The sequence below is a fragment of the Mugil cephalus genome, chromosome 6 (genome assembly GCF_022458985.1).
Source record: "Mugil cephalus isolate CIBA_MC_2020 chromosome 6, CIBA_Mcephalus_1.1, whole genome shotgun sequence".
Taxonomy (NCBI): Eukaryota; Metazoa; Chordata; class Actinopteri; order Mugiliformes; family Mugilidae; genus Mugil; species Mugil cephalus.
Genome location: NC_061775.1, coordinates 6,890,666 through 6,912,334, shown reverse-complemented (window position 1 = coordinate 6,912,334; position 21,669 = coordinate 6,890,666). Strand labels below are relative to the sequence as shown.

At 42.9% G+C, this 21,669-nt stretch overlaps 2 protein-coding genes across 11 annotated transcripts in view; both read left to right on the top strand.

Annotated features, from left to right (window-relative positions):
• Positions 1–701: 701 nt before the first annotated feature.
• On the top strand, positions 702–6,249 carry hmg20b (high mobility group 20B). Its single transcript, XM_047588339.1, has 9 exons — positions 702–774; positions 1,097–1,254; positions 2,531–2,731; positions 3,174–3,294; positions 3,423–3,475; positions 3,562–3,628; positions 3,720–3,935; positions 4,059–4,191; positions 5,550–6,249. Exons 2-9 carry the CDS (start codon positions 1,174–1,176, stop codon positions 5,560–5,562), a joined length of 885 nt encoding a protein of 294 aa, XP_047444295.1. The 5' UTR covers positions 702–774; positions 1,097–1,173; the 3' UTR covers positions 5,563–6,249.
• Positions 6,250–7,374: 1,125 nt separating this feature from the next.
• The window catches only part of unc13a (unc-13 homolog A (C. elegans)), a 43,095-nt gene continuing 28,800 nt past the window's right edge, over positions 7,375–21,669 (top strand). For 6 of the 10 annotated variants that reach the window (XM_047586895.1, XM_047586891.1, XM_047586893.1 and 3 more), the window contains exons 1-11: positions 7,375–7,736; positions 12,264–12,293; positions 12,377–12,476; positions 13,977–14,094; positions 15,179–15,302; positions 15,769–15,839; positions 16,058–16,112; positions 16,815–16,844; positions 17,421–17,616; positions 18,727–18,846; positions 20,207–21,031. In XM_047586895.1, coding sequence (XP_047442851.1) covers positions 7,715–7,736; positions 12,264–12,293; positions 12,377–12,476; positions 13,977–14,094; positions 15,179–15,302; positions 15,769–15,839; positions 16,058–16,112; positions 16,815–16,844; positions 17,421–17,616; positions 18,727–18,846; positions 20,207–21,031 — 1,691 coding nt within the window. In that variant the 5' untranslated portion in view covers positions 7,375–7,714. The remainder of the gene's footprint in view (positions 7,737–12,263; positions 12,294–12,376; positions 12,477–13,976; positions 14,095–15,178; positions 15,303–15,768; positions 15,840–16,057; positions 16,113–16,814; positions 16,845–17,420; positions 17,617–18,726; positions 18,847–20,206; positions 21,032–21,669) is intronic. The other 4 variants (XM_047586899.1, XM_047586897.1, XM_047586896.1 and 1 more) reach the window with 1 other exon arrangement.

The following is a 21,669-nucleotide window of genomic DNA, read 5'->3' as shown; positions in this document are numbered from 1 at the left end:
GGGAAACACTGGTATTCATGTGGATGTTACTTAGACATCACGGACCACAAGCAACAATAGAGACCTAGACAATAAGAGGAAGGTGGTCATAGTGTTGTGCCCGATGGGTGTATTTTAAACAGCTTTAGCAGCATATCACTTCATTCTCACCATACAACACAGAGCCTCGGAAAGTCATATGATTGGAAAATAAAAAAATGTAAACTTCCTCTTAAAAACGTGGGCGTTTATCAGGTTTCAGACATTTTGAGTTGTCATAGTGGGCAAACGGCTGCGTTAATGATGGCTGCACTCAACCTAGGCTACCGTTCCTCACAGTTGGACTTTGAATGGTCATATTGTGCTTTTCCTCCTCTGACTACACAAAATGTCTCCTATGTTCATAAAACAAGAGGACAGCTCCAAAGAGAACTGGCAATGTCTGCTTTTAGAGGTTGGTTGCCTTTTCTGTAATCCAGTGATACATGCTGAAAGAAAAGTGTAGGAAGGAAAAGGAAGAGAAAATCCAAATACACTAAACACAATAATCTATGTGATTAATAGTCACACAAGTACTATTGTTAGTATTACTAGTAGCAGTAGCAGTAGTAGTGTGAAAGCATATGAGCATTATATACAAGCAGTATTTGTTTTCTTTTCAGTTTTAATATTCTGGGGGGAAGGGTGGGGAGGGGAGGGCTCGTTCATTCAACCAACCAATCAGGAGTCTCCCCACCGACCAATCAGGTGACAGATACACTTCTCTTCCTGTTTGGCCGAGAGGTTCATTATCGGGTAAGTAATAAAACGTTTATCCAAAAACTAAGCTATAATTTTTTAAAAACCTAATCATTCCTCTGTCTGAATAGTCATTTTAAAATGTCCGATTGCCTAATTTGTGTGTATATGTTTATTTTTTCCACCTCAGTAGTTTAGATTACATTTTTGTGTGGATTTTGTCCGTTGTGTATCTGAGCGTGTGTGCGAACAGCGGCCAGTTAACGTTAGCTACGACGAGCTGCTAACGATCGGGTTAGCCTAATAAGCTCGTAAATCAATTATGAAATTTACAATTGTGCCCTCGCATCTTCATCTTCTCCCGTTTTATCCTACACAGACCCCATCCACTGGAATAAGTGTAACGGACGGAGACCGCTTTGTACACTTTCTTATTGAGTTGGACAGACGGGGATCATGGGGGGGATCAAACAAGAGCAGAGTGATGCTTCACAGCAGCCAAAGGCTTCACACACAGCGGATCAACCACCAGAAGAGGTGGGTACTGCATCATCCCAACATCTGGCCAGAGTGAACAGTTCAGTTTTTTATATGCTCTATGAGGAAGGAGGGTTTTACAGCTTAATATTCGATTGGCCATTTTGCATAGTTACACCGTTACTGTTTAGTAATACAGCGAGTTGTCATTTCATAACGTACACTACTGGCTAGCTGAAAGTAATTCATATTAATAATAGATCTCTCCTTCACAAAGGGGACAGTGTCGCAGAAGTAGATAAAATATGAAACATTTTACTTTGGGTTGAGTGTATTCTTATATTAATAGGAATGATGACGATAAAGATGACACACGGGTAAAAACAAACACTGTAACCTCTGGGTGTCCACACTAGTCTGACACAGATATATTAGGCAGCAAGTGAAACGTAAGTAATCCTAATTAAGTAGTCCTAATGTTATGGTTTTTTTTTTTGTTTTTTTTAAATATTGATATTCATAAATTCAGGAATCCATTCAATTGCATATTAATATTTGCTGTCTTAAGGTGTGTTCACACTTCTCATGGTCCAGACCAATGTAGAAACATCCTCACAGCCTGATTGCACAGCTGTTGCGACCTATATTCTAACAACAGAACTTCCAGTGCAGTCCTCTATTCTGGGCTAAATGCTCTGTTAGACCTGTGGTGGTCATCCTTACAGCTTCTAAAATGTGTAAAAGGGTCTAAATAGTGCTCATGTATCTGTGTTTTTTCCGTAGATTACGTTTGGTTTAAACACGTTCATGTAAATGCCTTCAGGTTCACAACATGTGCAGCGAGTCAATTAGCGGTTCCAACACTGAATCATAATGAACTACAGTGGCTCATACTGTATGACAAGAAAATCCTGGTGTGCTCTAGTGTTCTGTCCTTTGAGATAATAAAACTAAGCACAGTGCTTACATCTTTGTTCTGTGCTGCGTTCAAACCCCAGTTGAACCACACCAGAAGTTGCCTGGAAGTGGTCTTAGACCAGGTGACGCACCAAGATTTATATGGCAGCCACCACATCATTTCAAATGCACTGAGCTTGAATTGTGTTCATGTTAATTCAACCAAACCTGCCAAGTGTGCACTCACCAATAGACTTTTGCGATGATAATTTTATTAACCTTTGTAGTTGGACAAAGTGGTCAGGTTGACTTACCTATTTCTTGATATTTTAATAACCAGATTATTATTTGAGTAAATACCAACAGCTTACAAAAGTTGCAGATCTGATTTGCATGCATTTTAAGGTGGTCTGAGAGTGCTGTTTCTCCTTCTCTGCAGCCCAAGAAGAGAGGCTGGCCAAAGGGAAAGAAGAGAAAGAAGGTCCTACCAAATGGTCCTAAGGCCCCGGTAACAGGATACGTCCGCTTCCTGAATGAGCGGCGAGAACACATGCGGGCCCGTTACCCCGACTTACCATTCCCAGAAATTACCAAGAGACTCGGAGCTGAGTGGACACGATTAGCCCCGAATGACAAACAGGTAGTTTTTTAAGGTTTTCTCTGTATGCATAGTTTATTCAGTAGAACACAGTACTGCAAGAACTCAGCTTTAATTATTTAGCTATGGGCCAGTTGAGCTTTTATCCACAGTCATATACAAAAAAAAATACATTCAGAAGTAGTGAGGAGCGTCAAATGTGCTCTGCTTTGCTATAGCTAGGATGTCATTGACATTAATTTGCATATGTATGCAAATTAATGTCAATGTATGTAATATTGCAGATATTGCAGTAATATTGCAGATGTATTTCCTGGAGATTTCTTAATAGTGTTGCTCCTTTCAGTTTTTCACATGTCTTTCACATTTTCCTCTTAAAACACAACATAACCAGTTTCCACCAAATAATTGAATTAACCAAGGACCTGTTTATTGAGCCTTTATGTCAGTTGAAATGAATGGGGCATTATTTGTGTATTGACAGCGCTATCTGGATGAGGCGGAGCGGGACAAGATGCAGTACGCTCAGGAGCTCAAGGAATATCAGCAGACGGAGGCCTATCAGATCACCAGCGCCAAGATACAAGACAAGAGGATCAAAAAAGGTGACAGCTGACCCCAGCTCACCTAATGATAACCGGGCTGACTGCTGCTCGCGTGTGTGTGATCTGTTTGTTCAGCATTGGTCTGTGCCACATGATTAAATCCACAAACGTTTATTTACCTCTTTTAGAAGACACTCCATCAGTCATCATCAGTTCGGGTTCGGGGTCATCAGTATCAAAGGTAATGACTCCAGTGTCTGTGTATTCTGCAGTGTTATTTTCACATCAGTTTTTATAAAGCTAAATTGTGGATTATGTCTGTTTCAGGCGTCTGACCTCCCCAGCAGATTTGACATCCCCATCTTCACAGAGGAGTTCCTTGATCAGAACAAAGGTAACAGAGAAACAGTATCAGTATCACAATCATAAGCAGTGTGTTCGGCGCGGCTTACTGTTAATCTTGCCGCCTAATTGTGTGTTTTCAGCACGGGAGGCTGAACTACGGCGGCTTCGGAAGGCCAACATCGAGTTTGAGGAGCAGAATGCGGTGCTGCAGCGGCACATTAAGGACATGTACAATGCTAAAGAACGCCTGGAGGCTGAACTGGGGCAGGATGAGAAGCGTACCCAGGCTCTCCACCAACACTTGCTGGCCATTAAGCACACACTGGTCAACAGTCTGTCATCAGTCCCTCTGCCAGGTCTGTATTTAGATGAACACATAGCATGTAGTGTATGAGCTGGACCTCATGTCATCAGGCTTTGTTCTTATAGGAGGTTTGTTTTCACATCAATTCATGAAATGTGTGGGTTTGATTCTCCAGGTACAGGTGAGACAGCATCGCTCGGAAACCTGGACTCGTACCTGAGTCGCCTCAGTGGAGTGCTTGAGGGAAATCCCCACAAACACCGCGCCCTGCTCAACCAGCTGTGTGAGGTTCTCTCTAGCCTGGACAGGTAACTCATTTATCCCAGATCCAATGTCATTGCCTGGAAACATTAAAATAGAAGATTGGTAGCTTTAAAACAGCGTATAGAGGAGGGGTTGAACGACTGGCTTTTTTTAAAATCAATTAACATGTGATGAAAGTCGATTTGATGGCGCAAAAAAACAGTACAGAGTAATGCAACATTGAATTCTGTGTTCGTGACCTGAATACATGTTGTAGCATTTCGCACAAAAAAAAAAACTACGGAGGCTTTTCTACAACTTTATTGAAGCTTGAACAGGGTCCCACCTCAACACCATTAACGGCATCAGCCTGACACCTAGAATATGCGGCTCTGGCTCTGCAAAAAAACTGAAAAAAATGCTTTACAAACACAGCAACAATGTCAGCTAATAGAATACAACACTGACTATAAACACATGAGCTTATTAATACTGTGCGCTGCAGATATATACAGACTGTAATTGGCACCATCAGTAGTGCTTAATAGTACTTAATAGCGTGGTGTAAGAGAGGATAATGTAGCTGGGATAAAAAATTCTACGGAAATATTTCCCCATAGACATCAGCTAAAGGTCTAATAAGTTTAGACAATGAAGCTCAGCAAATAGTGGATTTGCAGCCTCGTCTCTGTTGCTGCATGTGAAGTTGTTAATCGACTGTCACTGAGAGGATTTGGACCGTTCCTGTGTTAGTCTTAGCGGATGCCTTTTAGATTGCATAGTGTGAATTGCAGTATTACATTGGTTGTATTTCAGGAGTGTGTTGAATGGGCTTCATCTCTAGTGAAGTATGTCCACACACGTGATGAACCGCTGCCAGTTTGCTGCAATGACCCACTGGGCTCCTGGAATGTCTTGTTTTGGATGTGTGGTTATTGTCAAGTAATCAGCGACTTGTCGACCGATCGGTTCGACCCCAAGTGTAGAGTCACTGCAGGCGTCTTTTCTAATTAACCGGCTTTCCTTTACCTCACTGTTGCCTTTCCAAAGTAAGTCAGTGGAGAGATTGTTTTTTTCTTTTAAATTTAGTGGCCAAATTGCAATAAGCACCGTAAACTCATTAGCTATTAATCCTCACATCAAGAAAGCAAATAAATTAACTCTTATAACTGTTATAACTGTGTGTAAATGTATCTACTGTTCCCTGCCAGAATTACAAAAAAGTGGAGTTCATGGCACATACTTTATTTTCTGCGAACAAACACAATGCAGTGTTTCACATTATGTAAGCGTCGATGAGGCAAAATGATGATTGGTATCTGAAATCTGTGTCCATTCCTGTCCATACCTGTAGACAGGGAGGGATTTTCACATATGAGTGTGTGAATGTTTTCTCTAACTGTATGCTTTTATACATTGTCAGTGAGAAGCTATGAGGAGATTCCAGTCAGACAGACGCTCCTTCTTGGATCACAGGGACGCATGACTGCCTTGGTGGCTTTAGGTCAAGTCAGTGCCATTCAACAGAGCACATAGGTGTGGTACGGCTGGAAAAGCAAATGGTACAAATTCTTAACACACTGCTCGTGTGTACGTGCTTATTTTTCATGAATATGTGTATTCTGTGGAACATGTGTGCTCCTACATGTGTCTGTTTTTTTTTTATTTTGTGAATGTCAGTTTCTATGGCAGCATCACAGGTTTTTACAGTTCAGGTATTTCATCAAATATAATGTCATTTTATCTTCTGAACTGCCTTAATTGAGTAAATTTGGATCAACTCTTACTTTGTTGTGTAGCTTTGTTCCAGCAGGTATCTACAGGTCTACGACATGTCCAGTACAGCATGTCTAATTATCAATGATCCGTTTACAATAAATGCCATTCGGCAGGTGGTGGGTGGAGGAGGTGTACGTAGTGTTATTTAGAATGCATGAATAAAAAAAACTGGAAGGGGTGAAATGAAATATTGTAAAGTGCATGTTAGGATTTATACTGAAAATACCAGATTGTGGAATGGACACACCTTTTCTTTTCTTGTCAGATAATGATATATTTGTGAAGTATATTTGTATTTTCTTCCAAATGTTCATTAAATCATAATGAAAGCACTGTTTCCAAGATCAATGTGTGCGATATTGGTTTCTGATTATTTTATGAAACATAGAGAATTATTTAAAATGGCAAAACCCCAAGTTTAAATTGAGTCACAAAGCACATGATGTATTTAGATTTAACGTTATCTCATCTCATCTTCTGCTACCACTTATCCTCACTAGGGTTGCAGGGGTTGCTGGAGCCTATCCCAGCTGACATGTGTAAGAGGTGTGGTACTATGCTATAATGTGACTTGTAAAATAATATAATAATGCAGGGGACACTATGTTCCAGCAGGGGGAGTAGTTGGCCCTCATAGGAGTCTTGGACCACATTTATGGTGGTTTGTCAGGTCTGATGTTTTTTCAGGATGCAGGTTGAATTACCTGTGGTAAGTGTGAAAAAAGCCAGCACCTCCTTTGCTCCATTATTTCTCTTTCCTTCCTGTTTCTCAGAACAGAAATAAAAACCCTATAAAGGAAAGCAAAAAAAAAGTGTTTTTTTTGTTGTTTTTGTTTTTTTTACTGTTTACTATGCAAGGGTTTCAGTTTAATGACTTCACTTTGCTCATGTTTGACCAGTAGAATATAAATACAATTTAAAAACAAAGGCAAATTGTTTTATTTTTTCTTTTCTGTATTTTGCAAACTTATTTAGTAGCTTCCAGGGAGCCTATCCCTCTGAGCCCCATCATCTCATCAGATGTGTGCATAACCATTACTTTCTTGCAATAAAATCCTTGGATCTCTGAAATGTTCAAATCTGAAACCCCCAATGCTACATGCATTTCGAAAATGTTTGCGTTCTTAAAGCCCTGTGCACAACGTTTACAACGCTCAGTTACAAAGAAACATGTCTGAGATTTAATTTACTGATAATGAGTGTATTAAATACGTTAAAACATTTCCCATTCAAAGCTGAAGCAGGATAAGTGACTCTACATTGTGACAGACACCCCTTGTCCTCAAACTGACTAATTTCTCCCTGTGACTGCTGCTGCAGAAAACAGGACGCTATCAGAGGGTGATATATTTATTTTTAATACGGACACAGAAGATCCCGGTGGAGGTCTCAGCCTCCCCGCCCTTCCACGCCATCACCACGCGCTCCTACGTCACTGCCAGGAGCTGTCCACGCAGCGGTGGTGCTGAGGCTGAACAAGATGGCTGCGTGTTGGGGACCGGAGAGCTGAGAGCGAAAGGAAGGGGGGAGAGTTTTAAATTTAGATACCACTTCAAATAAAATAAAAATAAAATAAGAGAGGTCTGCGACGCTGGCGTTCACTCTCCAAGTGGGCACGTTTTCATTTCTGTCATTTATAACTTAACGCTGTCGGCCCCTCGGTCCGGCTCACCAGCCAGCGACGGCAGGCTTCTCCATCTCCATCCCCAGCCATTCACCCCCGGACTCTATATTTTACACAGATTAGCTCAGCCAATAAAGAAGCTGGTGAAGAAGCTGGACCCTGCACCCTAAAGGCGCACATAAGAAATGTCATTGCTGTGTGTTGGAGGTAAGAGAAAACTACCGTTCCTGCTCTTGGCACGACTTGCAGACACTTCCCTCGACTTGCTGCTGTGATCACTTGAAATAGCTCCGAATAGCGTTTTGACAGCTTTTGTGCATTCACCTGTAACGATAAAAATCCACCCATCGATATGTTGGTATAACCGCCTTGCACACGGCAGGTTGTAAAACTGATTTTAAATGGCAGTATCGTGAAAACCGAATCAACGAGGTTCATATCAGTTTTTTGCATATTCTGTTTCCTCTGATCTGTTTTCTATTTTTATCTGTAAAATATTACACTCCTGCTGTCCTCGATGACAGGCTCGTTTTTTTACAAAACCTGGCGCTGCCACAACCGGATCGATTCACGGAGTAGGTGTATGCTTTTGGCATCCTCTGTCAAACATAGTAAAGCAAGATGTAATCTACTCTCAGCCTGGCTCTCCGTGGAGTGTTGATTTCAAAGAAGCAGATAGCATTTGGATTAAAAAGATTGCCACGGGTGAAGATCTGTTATCTGAGAGCTTTTGCAGAGGTAAAAAGGCGTGTGCAGCAGCTTACAGTAGAATTCTTTAAACCACGCGACTCGTTGCGATAATCTTCCATTTCTCTCATTGATTGAGTGACTAAAAAAAATTGCAACCTGTCTTTAAAAAAACGCAAGATCTCCCAGTGGTGTCTTGGTTCCCTACTGTGTACTGTAAACTCGCCCTGAATAATCACCTGCTTATCACATATCTTCATCCTTCAGTCACTTGTGTTTTATTTTTTCCTTGAGAGGGATCGAGGGGGGCATTTTGTTTCCATCAATTATTTATTGTTGTATATTATCATTCTCAAGTTAGAATCAAATGATCTGAAAATAGATTTAGGTCCTAAGATTGTTTGGCTAATACTGGCTCAGTGGTGAGCCCTTGGCTGTCAGCATGTAGCTTTAATAAGTGAGCATTTAAAGGATGAGTAGTCCCGTGGTCATATCAAAGATGGATCGTGTTGCCTGGTTAGGTTGAAATGGTCATTTTAAGCATGTATGGTTGCCTCGAAATTTAGAACAGAAGTAACATGAGCGTAACATGAATGTAACATGAACAATGGATGAGGTAGAATCCTTAGTTTGCTGAATTACGTCTATTCAAAAAGTGTTTCTGTCATTTAGCCCAGACCACTGACTAACACAGGGCTGTGAAAATAATAATAAAAAACGCATGATTGTACAACACGAAACAAACTACGACCTCCAAAATGATTATTCGAAACAAATGTTGAATGCCACAACCTTCATGAAGATTCCGTGCAGGACCTTTGTATCACAATGTATTCGGTCCCACTACTAATGAACTGACAAGTGATGGTGTGGCGTATGTAACCCAGTTTTATCTGTGTTAATTCCTGCTGACTTGCACGTATCGTGCTTGTCATCTGTCACTTCCTGGACACTCATAACTGCTGGATATTCTCTTTAATGTCCATCGAGTTAATATATAACAGTTAAGTATGGACACGAATATGCCAAGGGTTACAACTAGCTACAACTCTGTGCCACCTTTTGAATTTTACATTAAACTGTTGTTCTTGTATTCTGAGACATTTTTATAAACAGTGTGCCCTTTTTTATTTAGGCCACAGTGAAGTAAAGATGAAAAAGTGATCAATTCCTCAAGCTGCTTCTTCACATTGAGTGAGAGGTTGGAGCAGCTTGTAGTATTTGTGAAGAGGCGGCTATGGCTGTTGACACCAGTACTGATTGCACAGATGTCAGGATTGAGATTCAGGCTCGTTGGTGGTCCCTTTATGTCCTGAAGCTTTGTTGGCATAGCAACCCCGGTGGTATTTTAGGTCTCTGCTGGCATTTTCTCATTAGTTTCTCGACACTCTGTTATAGCCCTGCAGCTAGCTTTATATTGATACTGTACATTATATTATTGTCATGGAGGCTATGCGGAGAGCGGAGGATTAAAACGGTTGAGGAGTGGGGCCTTTGGGCTGTAGCGGTCGCATGGTGTTGAGTTGTGTGTCTACTCTGCTTTCTTGTCTCATGGTGTTAGATGTAGTCTGTGAAGTGATGGACTGTGCGAAACACGCTGAGTAAGCGTTGTTCCAATCTGGCAACCGTCCCTACTGTCATACATGCAGGAAGGTGCCAATTCATGCACTTTATATACAAGAGAGACACATCCTCATTGAATTAAGATATACTGCTGGGTCCATACATGACATATATTAGACACTGACACCTTTAAGGTTGAAGGTTGAAGGTATTTAAAAAAGTCTGTGAATCACAGACATATTTACTGTACATACACAGTCTCCTAATCTCACTGTTTCATTTGGATTATTACTACTACTGGAGATTGCTACACACAGAATGTCATTGTATCTTGTGTCCAGTGACGTTCTTCTGCTTCTTAACTAGGTGCAGGAATATCACGCATCGCTACCATTAAAGAGTTGTAATTCCTAAACCCTTCCTCTGACCCCAAATTACAGTTGATTGTCCTCACTTTAAGGCAATATTCATAATTCAACTATAATATGTTTGAAAACATGTAGACATCAGTGACTGCTGAGTATGTTTACATCGGTCAGACTCGACATGATGTACAGCAGGTGTGTGTGAGTGGACGGACAGGGCTCTCCGTAATGACCCCTCAGTTTTTCACTTATTTGTTTATTTGCGTCTCTGTTTTGTTTTTTGTTTTTTTTGCCACAAACATATTTTTTCTTCCCTGAATTCATTCCACGACTAAACTGTTGTATTGTCATTGCTGGTGTCAGTGCAATTGCTCTGAAGTTTGGGCACTCTGAAAGCTTTTGATTGCAATACCCCAGGAAACAAAAAGCCACATTAGCTCCTCTGGACCAGGACGCAAGTGAACGTATTTGTCTAATATTCCTCTGCAAAGAACGATAAAATGAGATCCTGTAGCTGCAGTGGCAGCGCCTCAACATTTTCTGTTGAGGTTTTGCAGAAAGCATGTACCACTCTTTTTTTTTTCTTCTTCACCTACTCCCCTTCACTCCTTCCTCCATGCTGGAACTGCAGCAGTGTTGGTTTAGTCTTATGCCTGCGAGAAGTAACCCCCCCTCTTTCAGGCACCCCCACCCCCTGTCACACTGAAGCGGTTATTTTTAGTGTTGGGGATGCAGCTCACTCTGCCTGCATCCGGCTCCACGGAGAGATTAATGGAGCACGAGAGAAAGCGATAGAAAGGGAGCACACGTGCACACTTGCCACATGGCAGGGGGAGCTTGTAGGAGTGAGTGATGGAGTGAGAAAGAGAGAGGACCAATGGCTGGCTGACGGTGAGGAGAGAGTAGAGCATGGGAGAGAGAGTGTTGGCAAGGATGCAGCGGAGATGCAGCTGTCAATTGCTCTCTATTTGAAAGCAAAGCACTCGTTTGAATCCTTTGTTAAATGTGTTTTCCACAGAAAAGAACCTCCCTCGCCCGTTTGGCGTGGCTGCCTTGTCAGCAGCTAAAATATCAAGAAGGGGATTTCACTTTGAAGTTGGCTAAGAAGCACGCGCTTTACCTCATGGCTCACTCCGGCACCTGCCTCGTGAATCAGAACAATGTTTAAGTGATAAGCATTATACCAGGGGGCTGCTGAGGTGATGCTATTTTTAGAAGCCAAATTGTCCACAATGATTATCGAGCCTGCTCTGCTGTCACAGACTAAGAAAATGACTTCACTTTTGCAGCCCTTATTACTTAGAGTTTTTTTTCTTATTTAATTGTTTCCTTTCTTTATCTAGCCGACAGACGTCACACATGCTGTAAGCATGCGCGTTGTTGAACTCCGATTAGACTTGTGGTTATTCACCGTAGGTCCTTCCTTGAGTGTAACATCGGTGAAAAGATGCAATCAGCGCAGATTAAATACCAGAGATCTGAATATTAATAGCCCATTGCTGAACATGGGTATGATGGGCATCTGCAGGGTGCAAGGTTGAATGAATAATGAATAAGCTTTTGACGTCACAGTGGATTTAAAAATCAGGAGCCTGCTAGAAGGAGTTGGAAGTGGCACCTCAGCGCTAGCCCATTGTGTTGGACAAACGGCAGCGCTGCTCAGCCTTTTGTCTTTCCGCCACTGTTGACAACCTTGAAGGAGTACGCACACATGCATCATTCAGGGGGGACAAGGCACGAGGCTGCTCTCCTCCCTGCCGCCACCTTTTGCTTTTGCCTGCGCACACAATCCTTTTGGCCCTCCGAAGAGTGACTCAAAGACACTGACATCTCCTGCCGAGCAGATGCACTCTTTCATATTGAGATCCTGACATTCTGCCCAAAGAGCATAGAGGAGTTCCTGGCTGAAATATGCGGACCACCCACCCTCTTTCTCAAATGCCAGCCTGCTGTCAATCACCGGCCAACGATACTTTCATGTGCACAAACTACAAGCAGAGGCTTCCCTGGACTGTGCGCTGAAGTCACGTAATGCTGAGTACAGGCCTACGAAAAGCCTCTAAAGTTTTATTTGCGGGACCAAACTAACTCCTTGTTTGTTTTCTCAATTTGTTTGCAGTGAAAAAAGGCAAGCTCGATGGACCCCAAGGTAAGCTCTGATCTGTGTTTGCTGACACAGACTCTTTAAAGTGAACACATGGTGGCATAACCAGTGATGTTTGTATTTTACAGAGAAATTTAACACATACGTGACACTGAAGGTGCAGAATGTTAAGAGCACAACCATCGCCGTGCGTGGCAGTCAGCCATGCTGGGAGCAGGACTTCATGTTGTGAGTTCCTCTTATACTGTCCCGCACTTTATGCTCATTGTGTATCTGTATGCATTCAATAAATCCAGTCCTAAAAATGGTCTTAGGTAGAGGCGCAGCTTTTACTGCAAGTCATTGTAGGTTGTTGAGTAGAGCTTGAAAATGAGAAGATTGAAAATGGAAACACAGCAACAGAGGTCCGGTGAACCTATTTCATCCCAGCCCCTCTCCTCTGCTGCTGGAGGACGCTACATTGGCCCCTTCTAACATAATACATCACAATCTTCGATTTAACTGTGTGCTACTGAGTTGTATTGCGGCTAATGTGGGTGTCAGGTTTTGACAGGGAAGAAGAAAGCATGAAATAAATTGACAGTATTGCGGGATCGATTTGAAATGTCCATTGTGAGTGTGATTTTGTTCCATTCTGCCGTGATGGCTTTTTAATTCAAACCCACCTTTTCAATCTCAAAATAGTGGAACTATTCAGTTGAATATTATACAAGAAATTGGCTGCTATATAAATTATTTATGAGTGCAATGCGTTTAACATTGAACCAAAAACAAATAAGTTTACATCTGCTGTAAAAAGCAGCTGGCTGATTGGTTGATCGCCTCAGAGTGTTGTACAGCTCAGAACCAGAGCATCAAGTGTTACTGGAAGTAGTTACTTTTGACACTCATCCTCTTGCTTTCACTCTTCTTCTCCCATTGACGAGTTCTGGGACAACATCGCACCTCTGCTGTCGTTTGTGCTGATCCAGAAGTGTTCACACACCCAAATGAATGGTTGTTCCCCATTTAGGATTTGTTAACACCTTATAATGGCAGAGTGGAGCGTTGTGTAAAAGAAAAGGTGCCAAACACAACAGTTTATATATAAATATATACTACCAGTATAGCATTGAACTAAACTTCACTCTTTCTCCTTCTCCTGGTCCTATCCTATGCTCCTTCTTTTCTCATTTGCTGTAAAGATCATTCAGGCAATTTCCCGATTACTTCCTCAACTCCCAAGGCAACAGAGAGATGCATTTTCACCTCAAAGCCACGGCTATTATTAGCTTTCGATTCATGTCAACTGGCAAACCCCTGTTCAATGATGAGCGGAGCACACACATTGCAAATCTTAGCCTGACTTTAGCTATTTGTGCTCATGAGTGTTGCCATGTGGGGATATGAGGGATTGAGTTCACTGTGGTCTGTCATTTAGAAGGATACACCGTCTCTGCCGTTGCCCTGTCTGTGTTGTCTCTTCTATCTTTCCAGCAGCCTTGTTGACAATCACCTACTCTTTTCCATCCTCGTGCCCGAATGACTCATTTCCCTCAGCAGGTTGAATCATGGTGCATATCCATCAACTAAATGCGGCTCCTCGTGGCATACGCTGCATTTCTACTAAAAACTCTCCGTATAAAACACTCAGCTCTACATTCAGCGTTTATTACATCCACTCTCTCTGCATTTTCCTCATTTATTTCTCCTTTTCTAAACCTGACACTTCCCCTTTTTGTCGAGCAGTGAAATAAACCGGCTGGATCTGGGCCTCACAGTGGAGGTGTGGAATAAAGGGCTGATCTGGGACACCATGGTGGGCACCTTATGGATCCCCCTGCGCAACATACGGCAGTCCAATGAGGTACACCACCTACCTCTCTGTCTCTCTCTACCCGGCTCAGGCCTCAGGTTTCAATGTCTACACGTACTGTACGTGCACTCCAATACTCCAGCTTAGATGATTAATCGATACCACTGCAACATTTCTCCAGTCCTGGTTGTGGTTTTATGTGTCCCCAGGTTTTAGCTAATTAAATGCAACATTAGATACTTAGGTAGAAATGAAATGTAGAGCTTGATATCAGTCATAGATACTCGTCAGAGATTTGCAATGGGTGCTTAGTTCTGTTTACTAAGTGCTTATTACTTCTGGGGATGATCAAACTGCACCCAGCATACGTGCATTGTGAATATGCTAAGTATGATTCACCACGGAAGAGACAACTCACTGAAAACTGTCTGCGTAAAGCTTCTCTAACTCTGAGTGTTGGATAGTCACAGACTGTACCTTCTTCTTGCTGCACTTCATCTCTTTAAATAAAAGAGAGGAAGCACTGTAATGAAGTGTGTTTACGTTGATGTAGAAAGAACAGTGTGTGAGAGCTAGGTTAGAGGTCCAAAACAAACTCGAACAGATGAGCAGGAAGTCACACGGAACCGTTATAATTAATACTTTGTGGGAGATTCTTTGCAGTGAGTCATTCCTTGAATTTGTGATGGATATATGGATACTAGCAGACACTTTTTTTACATCGCCTGAAGATGCCTAGTTTGTTGTTGGGTTGTTCCCCTTCCTCATCGTCATTTACCTTTTTGGTCATTGTCCCACTCAGTGATGAAATGCCACCATGTCTCAGTCCATAGAACCTGAACTGCTTTCATTCTGAAATGAGATGAAGTTGACAAAATATCGTCTTTGATGATGACCTAGAAAGAGTTTTATCTAATATCTGATCGTTCCGTTGGTTCCGTTGCTTTGTGATGAGGATCATATTGATGGGTCTGTTAATACAAAAGTTCTGGGTTTCTTTCAATCACTTAATACTGTATTATCTCGTTTATATCACTCAATAATCTGAAATATGAGCAACCAGACATATGCATCATGTAGTAATTAGTGTTGTAGTTATATCTCTATTCGTGTTCTGTCCTTCTGTGCCATCCAGGAGGGTCCAGGTCAGTGGCTGACCCTGGACTCCAACGTGATCATGGCGGAGAATGAGATCTGCGGAACCAAAGATCCGACATTTCACAGGCTGCTGCTCGACACCCGATTCGAACTGCCACTAGGTTGGACTTTCATTTACTTTATATTGCCTAGTGCTTTATTGGTTTCATTTATATCTATTAGATTTTACATATATGTTCATTTTTCCATTAAAATAAAAGAAAGCTGTTATTAGTATTTGTGCTAGTACCGCATCAGACTGTTGAGAGAACAAGCACTGTCTCAATCACTATTACTATATAACAGTGCCTGCTATCTGCTGCTCCAACCACTAATACTGTTAATACTTTAATACAGTCTTTGTAATATAACTTCACCACAAGATATGTCAGATTTCAGATGTAAGTAAGACGTCCTCAGGTCCATCCAACATCTAGAGTTTCAGGATAGCTATTCAAACTCTGTCTACTGATACGATCACTCCATTAACTTCCAATAGACTTCTATTACCGAGCATGCACACACAGAGGCTTCCAAAGTCTAACATTTGTGTAGAGTGACATGTCAAGTGTTTCTGTTTCACTGCAGACATTCCAGAGGAAGAGGCCAGATACTGGGCCAAGAAACTGGAACAACTTAATGCAATGAGAGATCAAGATGTGAGAAATTCTTTCTTGTTGCACAATTTCCTCTATTCATCTATTCGTACATTCTGTCTTTTTACAGCGTTTTTCTTTCTTTGTTTGCTGCGCTTCATAGCTGCCAGCAGAATTGTCAATATACCGTATTTACTAGCAGTTGTCCACAGACAGAGGCCTGGTTCTTCTTATTTATTTATTTTTTTTCACATCTGTTTCTGTCCTTCTTTTTGCCCCAGTACGCCTATCAAGAAGAACAGGAGCGACCACTCCACGCTCCATCCACACAGTGCTGTGAGTGTCAAAAGCCTCCTCTGCATCCACCTCCCTCTGCGCTGTCTCCTGCTGTGTCCTTTTTATGCCCCCTCTACTTCCTCTCCTCACTTCCTCTGCTCGTTTGCTTTAAGGTAGAAATGAGGATAACAGACGAAGCAAAGGGTGGGTGCATGGAGAGAGGGAAGCGGATGTGATTAATCCCGAACACACGCCTGCATGAACACTAGAATGATAGATGCAAAGTGATGAATGTTTGCTGACATACGCTGGGTGTCAGACACACACAGTCTCCTGTCTGTCTGTCTGTCTGTCTGTCTGCCTGTCTGTCTGCCTGTCTGTCTGTCTGTCTGTCTGTCTGTCTGTCTGTCTGTCTGTCTGTCTGTCTGTCTGGTGCCGGTGACGTGGCACCATGGTGTTTGTGCAAACAGCACGTTTTGTGTTTTCTTCTCCTTGTTACTTAACAGCATCAAAGCCAGCTGCCTAAAAGAATCATCCCTAATTGTGTTTTTTCTTTATTCACACACGCACACACACACACGTTAACACATACTTATTTGACTCACTCGGGTGCTCCTTGCGCACACATTTACATCGTAAAATAATGATTTCTCAGGGCTACAAATCTCCGCGTGTTTGTTTACCTGGCTTCGTGGGCGGTTGACGTGTTTAATTTGTGGCCCAAACCTAATTTGGTCTCCACAACCCTTCATCTCTTCGCAGGTAATTGGAGTCTGTGGGGAGATCAGCAAAGTAAGTTTCTTTCATGCGCTTCTGCAAATGACTCAGAGTAATTCTGTATTTATTGTCCGTGTCTCACTTAATGTAATGATCTCCTTGTGCAATTTTCCTCAGAGGCCATTAGCAGCCATGAAAATGTATTTCTTCCCCACACATCCTCTTTGAACTTCCTCTTTGAATATTCACATTTACACATTTTAAAGTCAAACAGAGTCCAACAGAATAAATATACATATTACTTATTTGCAAGGGGATCATTTTAGATTTTGTCTTCGCCTTATATAGGTATAAGTTGGAATTAACACCTGCTGACACTAGTCAGCGCTGAAACTTTTAGATTGCATTTTCCTCTTTAAATTATTAATTTGTAATCCATATTTTAGTTTGAAATAATTAAAAAATAGCATTGTCCCATTATTCACATGCTGGCCTCGTCCACAATCCAAATCTTGCATGTTAGAACATTAAAAACGTTTTAATCATTCACTCACTATTTGCAGATATGTGTAGTGTGATTCTGAATGATCACCCTCTTTTTGTCTCGATCCCCTCGCTCTGTCCCGTTTCCCACTGTGTTTGTGTGAACAGACGAGGACCCAGACAGTGCCGTTGACGACAGGGACAGCGACTACCGCAGTGAGACCAGTAACAGCATCCCGCCTCCCTACTACACCACCTCCCAGCCCAACGCCTCCATGCACCAGTACCCCATGAGACACCAGCACTACCAGCACTCCTACAACGACGACATCCATGAGCTGGACTACGACCACAGAGCCATGAGGTAACAATTGCGCAACAGACGTGCTGCTTTCGCTTGCAACTGAGACTAAAGATGTGTTATTTTTCTTGAGTCTAATTGCTTGTGTTCGCCAGGGGGTTGGTCAGAATGTATACTAAACAGAAACAAGGGCTCTGTTCTGGTGATCTCATCTTAAATAAAACACCCCCGAGACAACTGAGCCCCCGCGGTCTTGTTTTGTTTCACTGTGTTGTACATGGTAACATGTCCCGCTGTGCTCTCCCCCTCTAGAGAATAACCCCGGCCTCAGTGTATACAAGCATGCTGGGGCACAGAGTTCTTGTATACAGGTCATGTATGAAGTGGGCCTTTGTGGTTATCTTTTTCTGTGCGGATGTGCGTGCGCGTGCCTGCACTTGCGTGTGCATGTTGGGTGTGTGAGCATCAGGATCCCCCCATGTGATCTCTTCCACGCCACCTTGTGCAGAAAATACTAAACATTTTTCTGGACGTAATACACATTTTCTGTAAGGGGGTAAAGGATTAAAGCTCTGAATCAGAAAGTGATAGTATGGCTTAGATGGAAAATAAAATCTTCAGCTGCTCAACCATAGTGAGAGGTCAGGTTCAGTATTTTACCAGGCTGTCCTTGGTGATACCATTCTTCCTTTATGACTTGCTGCAAATGTAAATAATGGAGGATAAATCCACATTCCTTGTTCTGTGTAAATGTATTTATCTTATGATGCTCTAAGTTTTCAGTAAAGTCAACGTTCAAAATCCCCTCTTTGTGTTGGCATGGGAAGTGTTTCCTTGTTGAGCTGCCAAGCAGCGAATGCAGAGGAGGGAATTTTGCAATGATTTGACTGCATCATGACTCATTTGATTTAATAAACACTGCTTCTAATTAACTTTGAAGTGAGGCCAGTGGATACCTTAGGAACGGAGCTCATAATTACCAGAAGTTATAACAATCACTTTCCCCTCTAGTGGACACCTGACTGTTGTTCTAAGACAGAATTGTGAACCTATCCTTAACCAGGCAGCGCAGTTTGGTTAGGGCTTTCTTTGAAAGGTTTGCACTGAGCTCTACTGATGCTCCTCTCCCACCTCTTCCCTCCTCCCCACCACCCTCCCTGCTCCTCTTACCAGACGCTATGATAGTTTAGACTCGGCCACCAACGGGCGCAGCGATATCGACTCAGGCTCAGGGTCAAGCCGGCGCACCAGTCGTCAGTATTCTCTAGACAGTAGGCACTCGCTGTCCGATAGGTGGGTCTCTGTACCTCCTCTCCAACTTCTCCTCCTCTTCCTCCTCCTCTTCCTCCTGCTCAGGCCTGTGACTCCGTCTCGCTGTGACGTCAGTGATGGACTTGTCCCGTCCTCCTCGCTCGCTGTGCTTGCATGCATGCTCTCTTACCCTATCTCTGTATATGTATGCTCTATATTATACTGTATTGTTTTTTATATAGAAACGTTCTGCATCTATATTTACTGTGTTCCTGCTGAAGAATCACAAATTGGTGTCACAAACACTGTATCATACCCATCACCCCAATTGTTCAAAGTTCTGTGCAGTGTTCTGTTTTTGTGCGTGGGTGAGTGATTGGCAGGATGACCGCGTGTGTGTGCGTTGCTGTTTCGTAACAGTCAGAGACAGAGAGGTTAATTATGGGTTGGAGTTGTGTCGGACCGCCTGTGTGAGTCTGTGTGTGCGCGCGCGCATCTGTCGTCATGACAGCTTGTTATTAGGGCCTCACCCCGCTTGTGAGACTTTAAGAAGGGCCCTGTCTTATTCTGGGTGTCCCATACTTGGTAATTATACACATTTAATTTTCTCTTGTGAGACAGCAGGAGGTCATCAGCCCAATAATGGGGCCTTATAGAAGGGAAGCCAGCGAGTGGTGTTCTTCATTTGATCGTGTGTGTTTCTGTTCTTTGTGAAGGAAGAGTGAGGACATGCGTTTAGACACCAGCACCATTCAGGAATTCATCACAGTTGAATAGGAGAGGTATTGTGAGTTAGGCGATAAATAGTAATTGAGTGTTTATGTTTCCATTCAAAGCCTCGATGCAGCTCACTCTTTCGCTGCTCTTCTGCTACCTGCGTTATTGAACCAACATGAGTGTAATAAGTAGAGACAAAGCAATAACGTGTGAGTCTGTGTGTCTGAGTGTGAAATAGCTTTAGTGTTGTCTTCATCCATTTCATGGTTTGTCCGTCATTCAGTTATTTGCATATTTTTATGCCAGTTAGAAAAAAAATACTCTAAACCTCAAGGTTCACTTCTTTTCACTGTCAATAGGTCAATTTATATCTTTAGTTAATGAAAAATGTGTTTAGATGGTGTGAACCAGTATCCATAGTAATCTTTCCCATTACTAAAAAAACTATTCCCCTTGCAGTTACATAGATGCATATCCAGCCTCAAGTCCCCTCTCTGAGATTCCTGATTGTTTGGTTTCAAATCACTCCTCTTTTCCCGTTGGTTAGCCGCTTCCCTCCCTGGCCCCAAGTTCCTTAATTATCTCTTTCAAACTCCTCGGCGTGAAAGCGTGGAAACGCCTATATTTTCCTTATCCACCTGCCTTTGTGTATTCATCTAACAGCTCTGTCTCCTCCTCACTTCAGTCCCACAGACAGTCGTTACGCCTCGTCCGGTGAGTTAAGTCGAGGCAGCTCTCAGCTGAGTGAGGAGTTTGTCCCCGAGGACGGGGAAAGCTTGCGGGGGTCAGAATTCTACGACGAAAACGACTCCTACCACTCCTGCCACTCGTCCGTCAGCTACGGCAAAGAAGACTCCCCGGGCTGGGAGGGCGAGGAACAGCAGGGCGTCTACAGCGACGAGGGAGGCTACCTCAAAGATGGAGGGGAAGAGGGGGCCCTGTATGACGAGGAGGAGGGAGGCATGTACGCAGAGGAGGGAGAGTACAACTATGAGGATGAGGAGGACATGCCGTATGAGGAAGAGGAAGATATGTATCCACTAGATGGCACGCTCAGTGAAGACCAGGAGCCTCCCTATACCCCCACACCCACAAGCACTGCCCCCACGCTGATGCCCCCCTCTGATGGTCCGTCCTCCATGAGGCCACCTCTGGAGAAGCAGGCGTCGTTGCATCAGCAGCAGCAGCAGCAGCGTCTTGGCCATGATCAGCTTCAGCCGCCCAGCACAGCTCCCGGTCTACCTCCAGTCTCACAGGACAACACGCTGCCCCCTTTCACTGCAGATTCCACCAAGCCTCCCTTTGAACCATCACAGCAAGATCTGTTTGTCACGACTACATCCACGGCCACAGCTACGTCACAGGTTCCAGCTCTGGACTCCAAACCCTTGGAGCCTGAGCCCAAACCTGAAGTGCCACTGGAAGAACATGAACCTCCTGAGCAGCCTCCAGCGGCAGAGAACATTCCCTCGGCTCCTGAGGAGAAAGCAGAGGAGCCTCCTGTTCCAAGGTGACCACGTCTTACATGTCACAGACCTTCCTTCAAGTCATCACACAACTACGTGATTGTACAGAGCTAAGCAATCAATTAAAAAAAAAGACATAGACGTGCAGAAAAAAAAATTAAAAAATCTGCCCAGATAAACCAGCTGCACCTAATAGTAGTTTTCACATCATTTGATATCTCCAGCAATAAAAACTAACATGTGTACAGCCGTCATGAATAGCACCTATATCAATCGCACCATTTTATTTTTAGCTTATTTCCAATTAACACTAAAAGTGCAACTGAGGCTGAGGGGAACACGTTTATTTCTGCAGAGAAACCACCAGTATGTACAGGTATGAACTTTTTTGTCTGACTGACATCACCAGTCCTAGACCATGTTGTTTAAAATGATCCACAGTTTGCAGAGATGGTATGCAGCAAAATCAGCATAATCAAAAATCAACGCCATCCGAGTTAATCTGTCTGTATGGGTCCACACAGTGTTAAGTATAACTGTGTGGAATAAGACATCATTCAGAAAGCACCAAAAAAAAGATACCTCTTCTCTATGACCTACTTACCCCTTCACACCCCCACCCTCCCCCACCTCGTCGCTTGCTAAGCGACCTTGGGTGCTATATAAATCCAAGCTAATACTA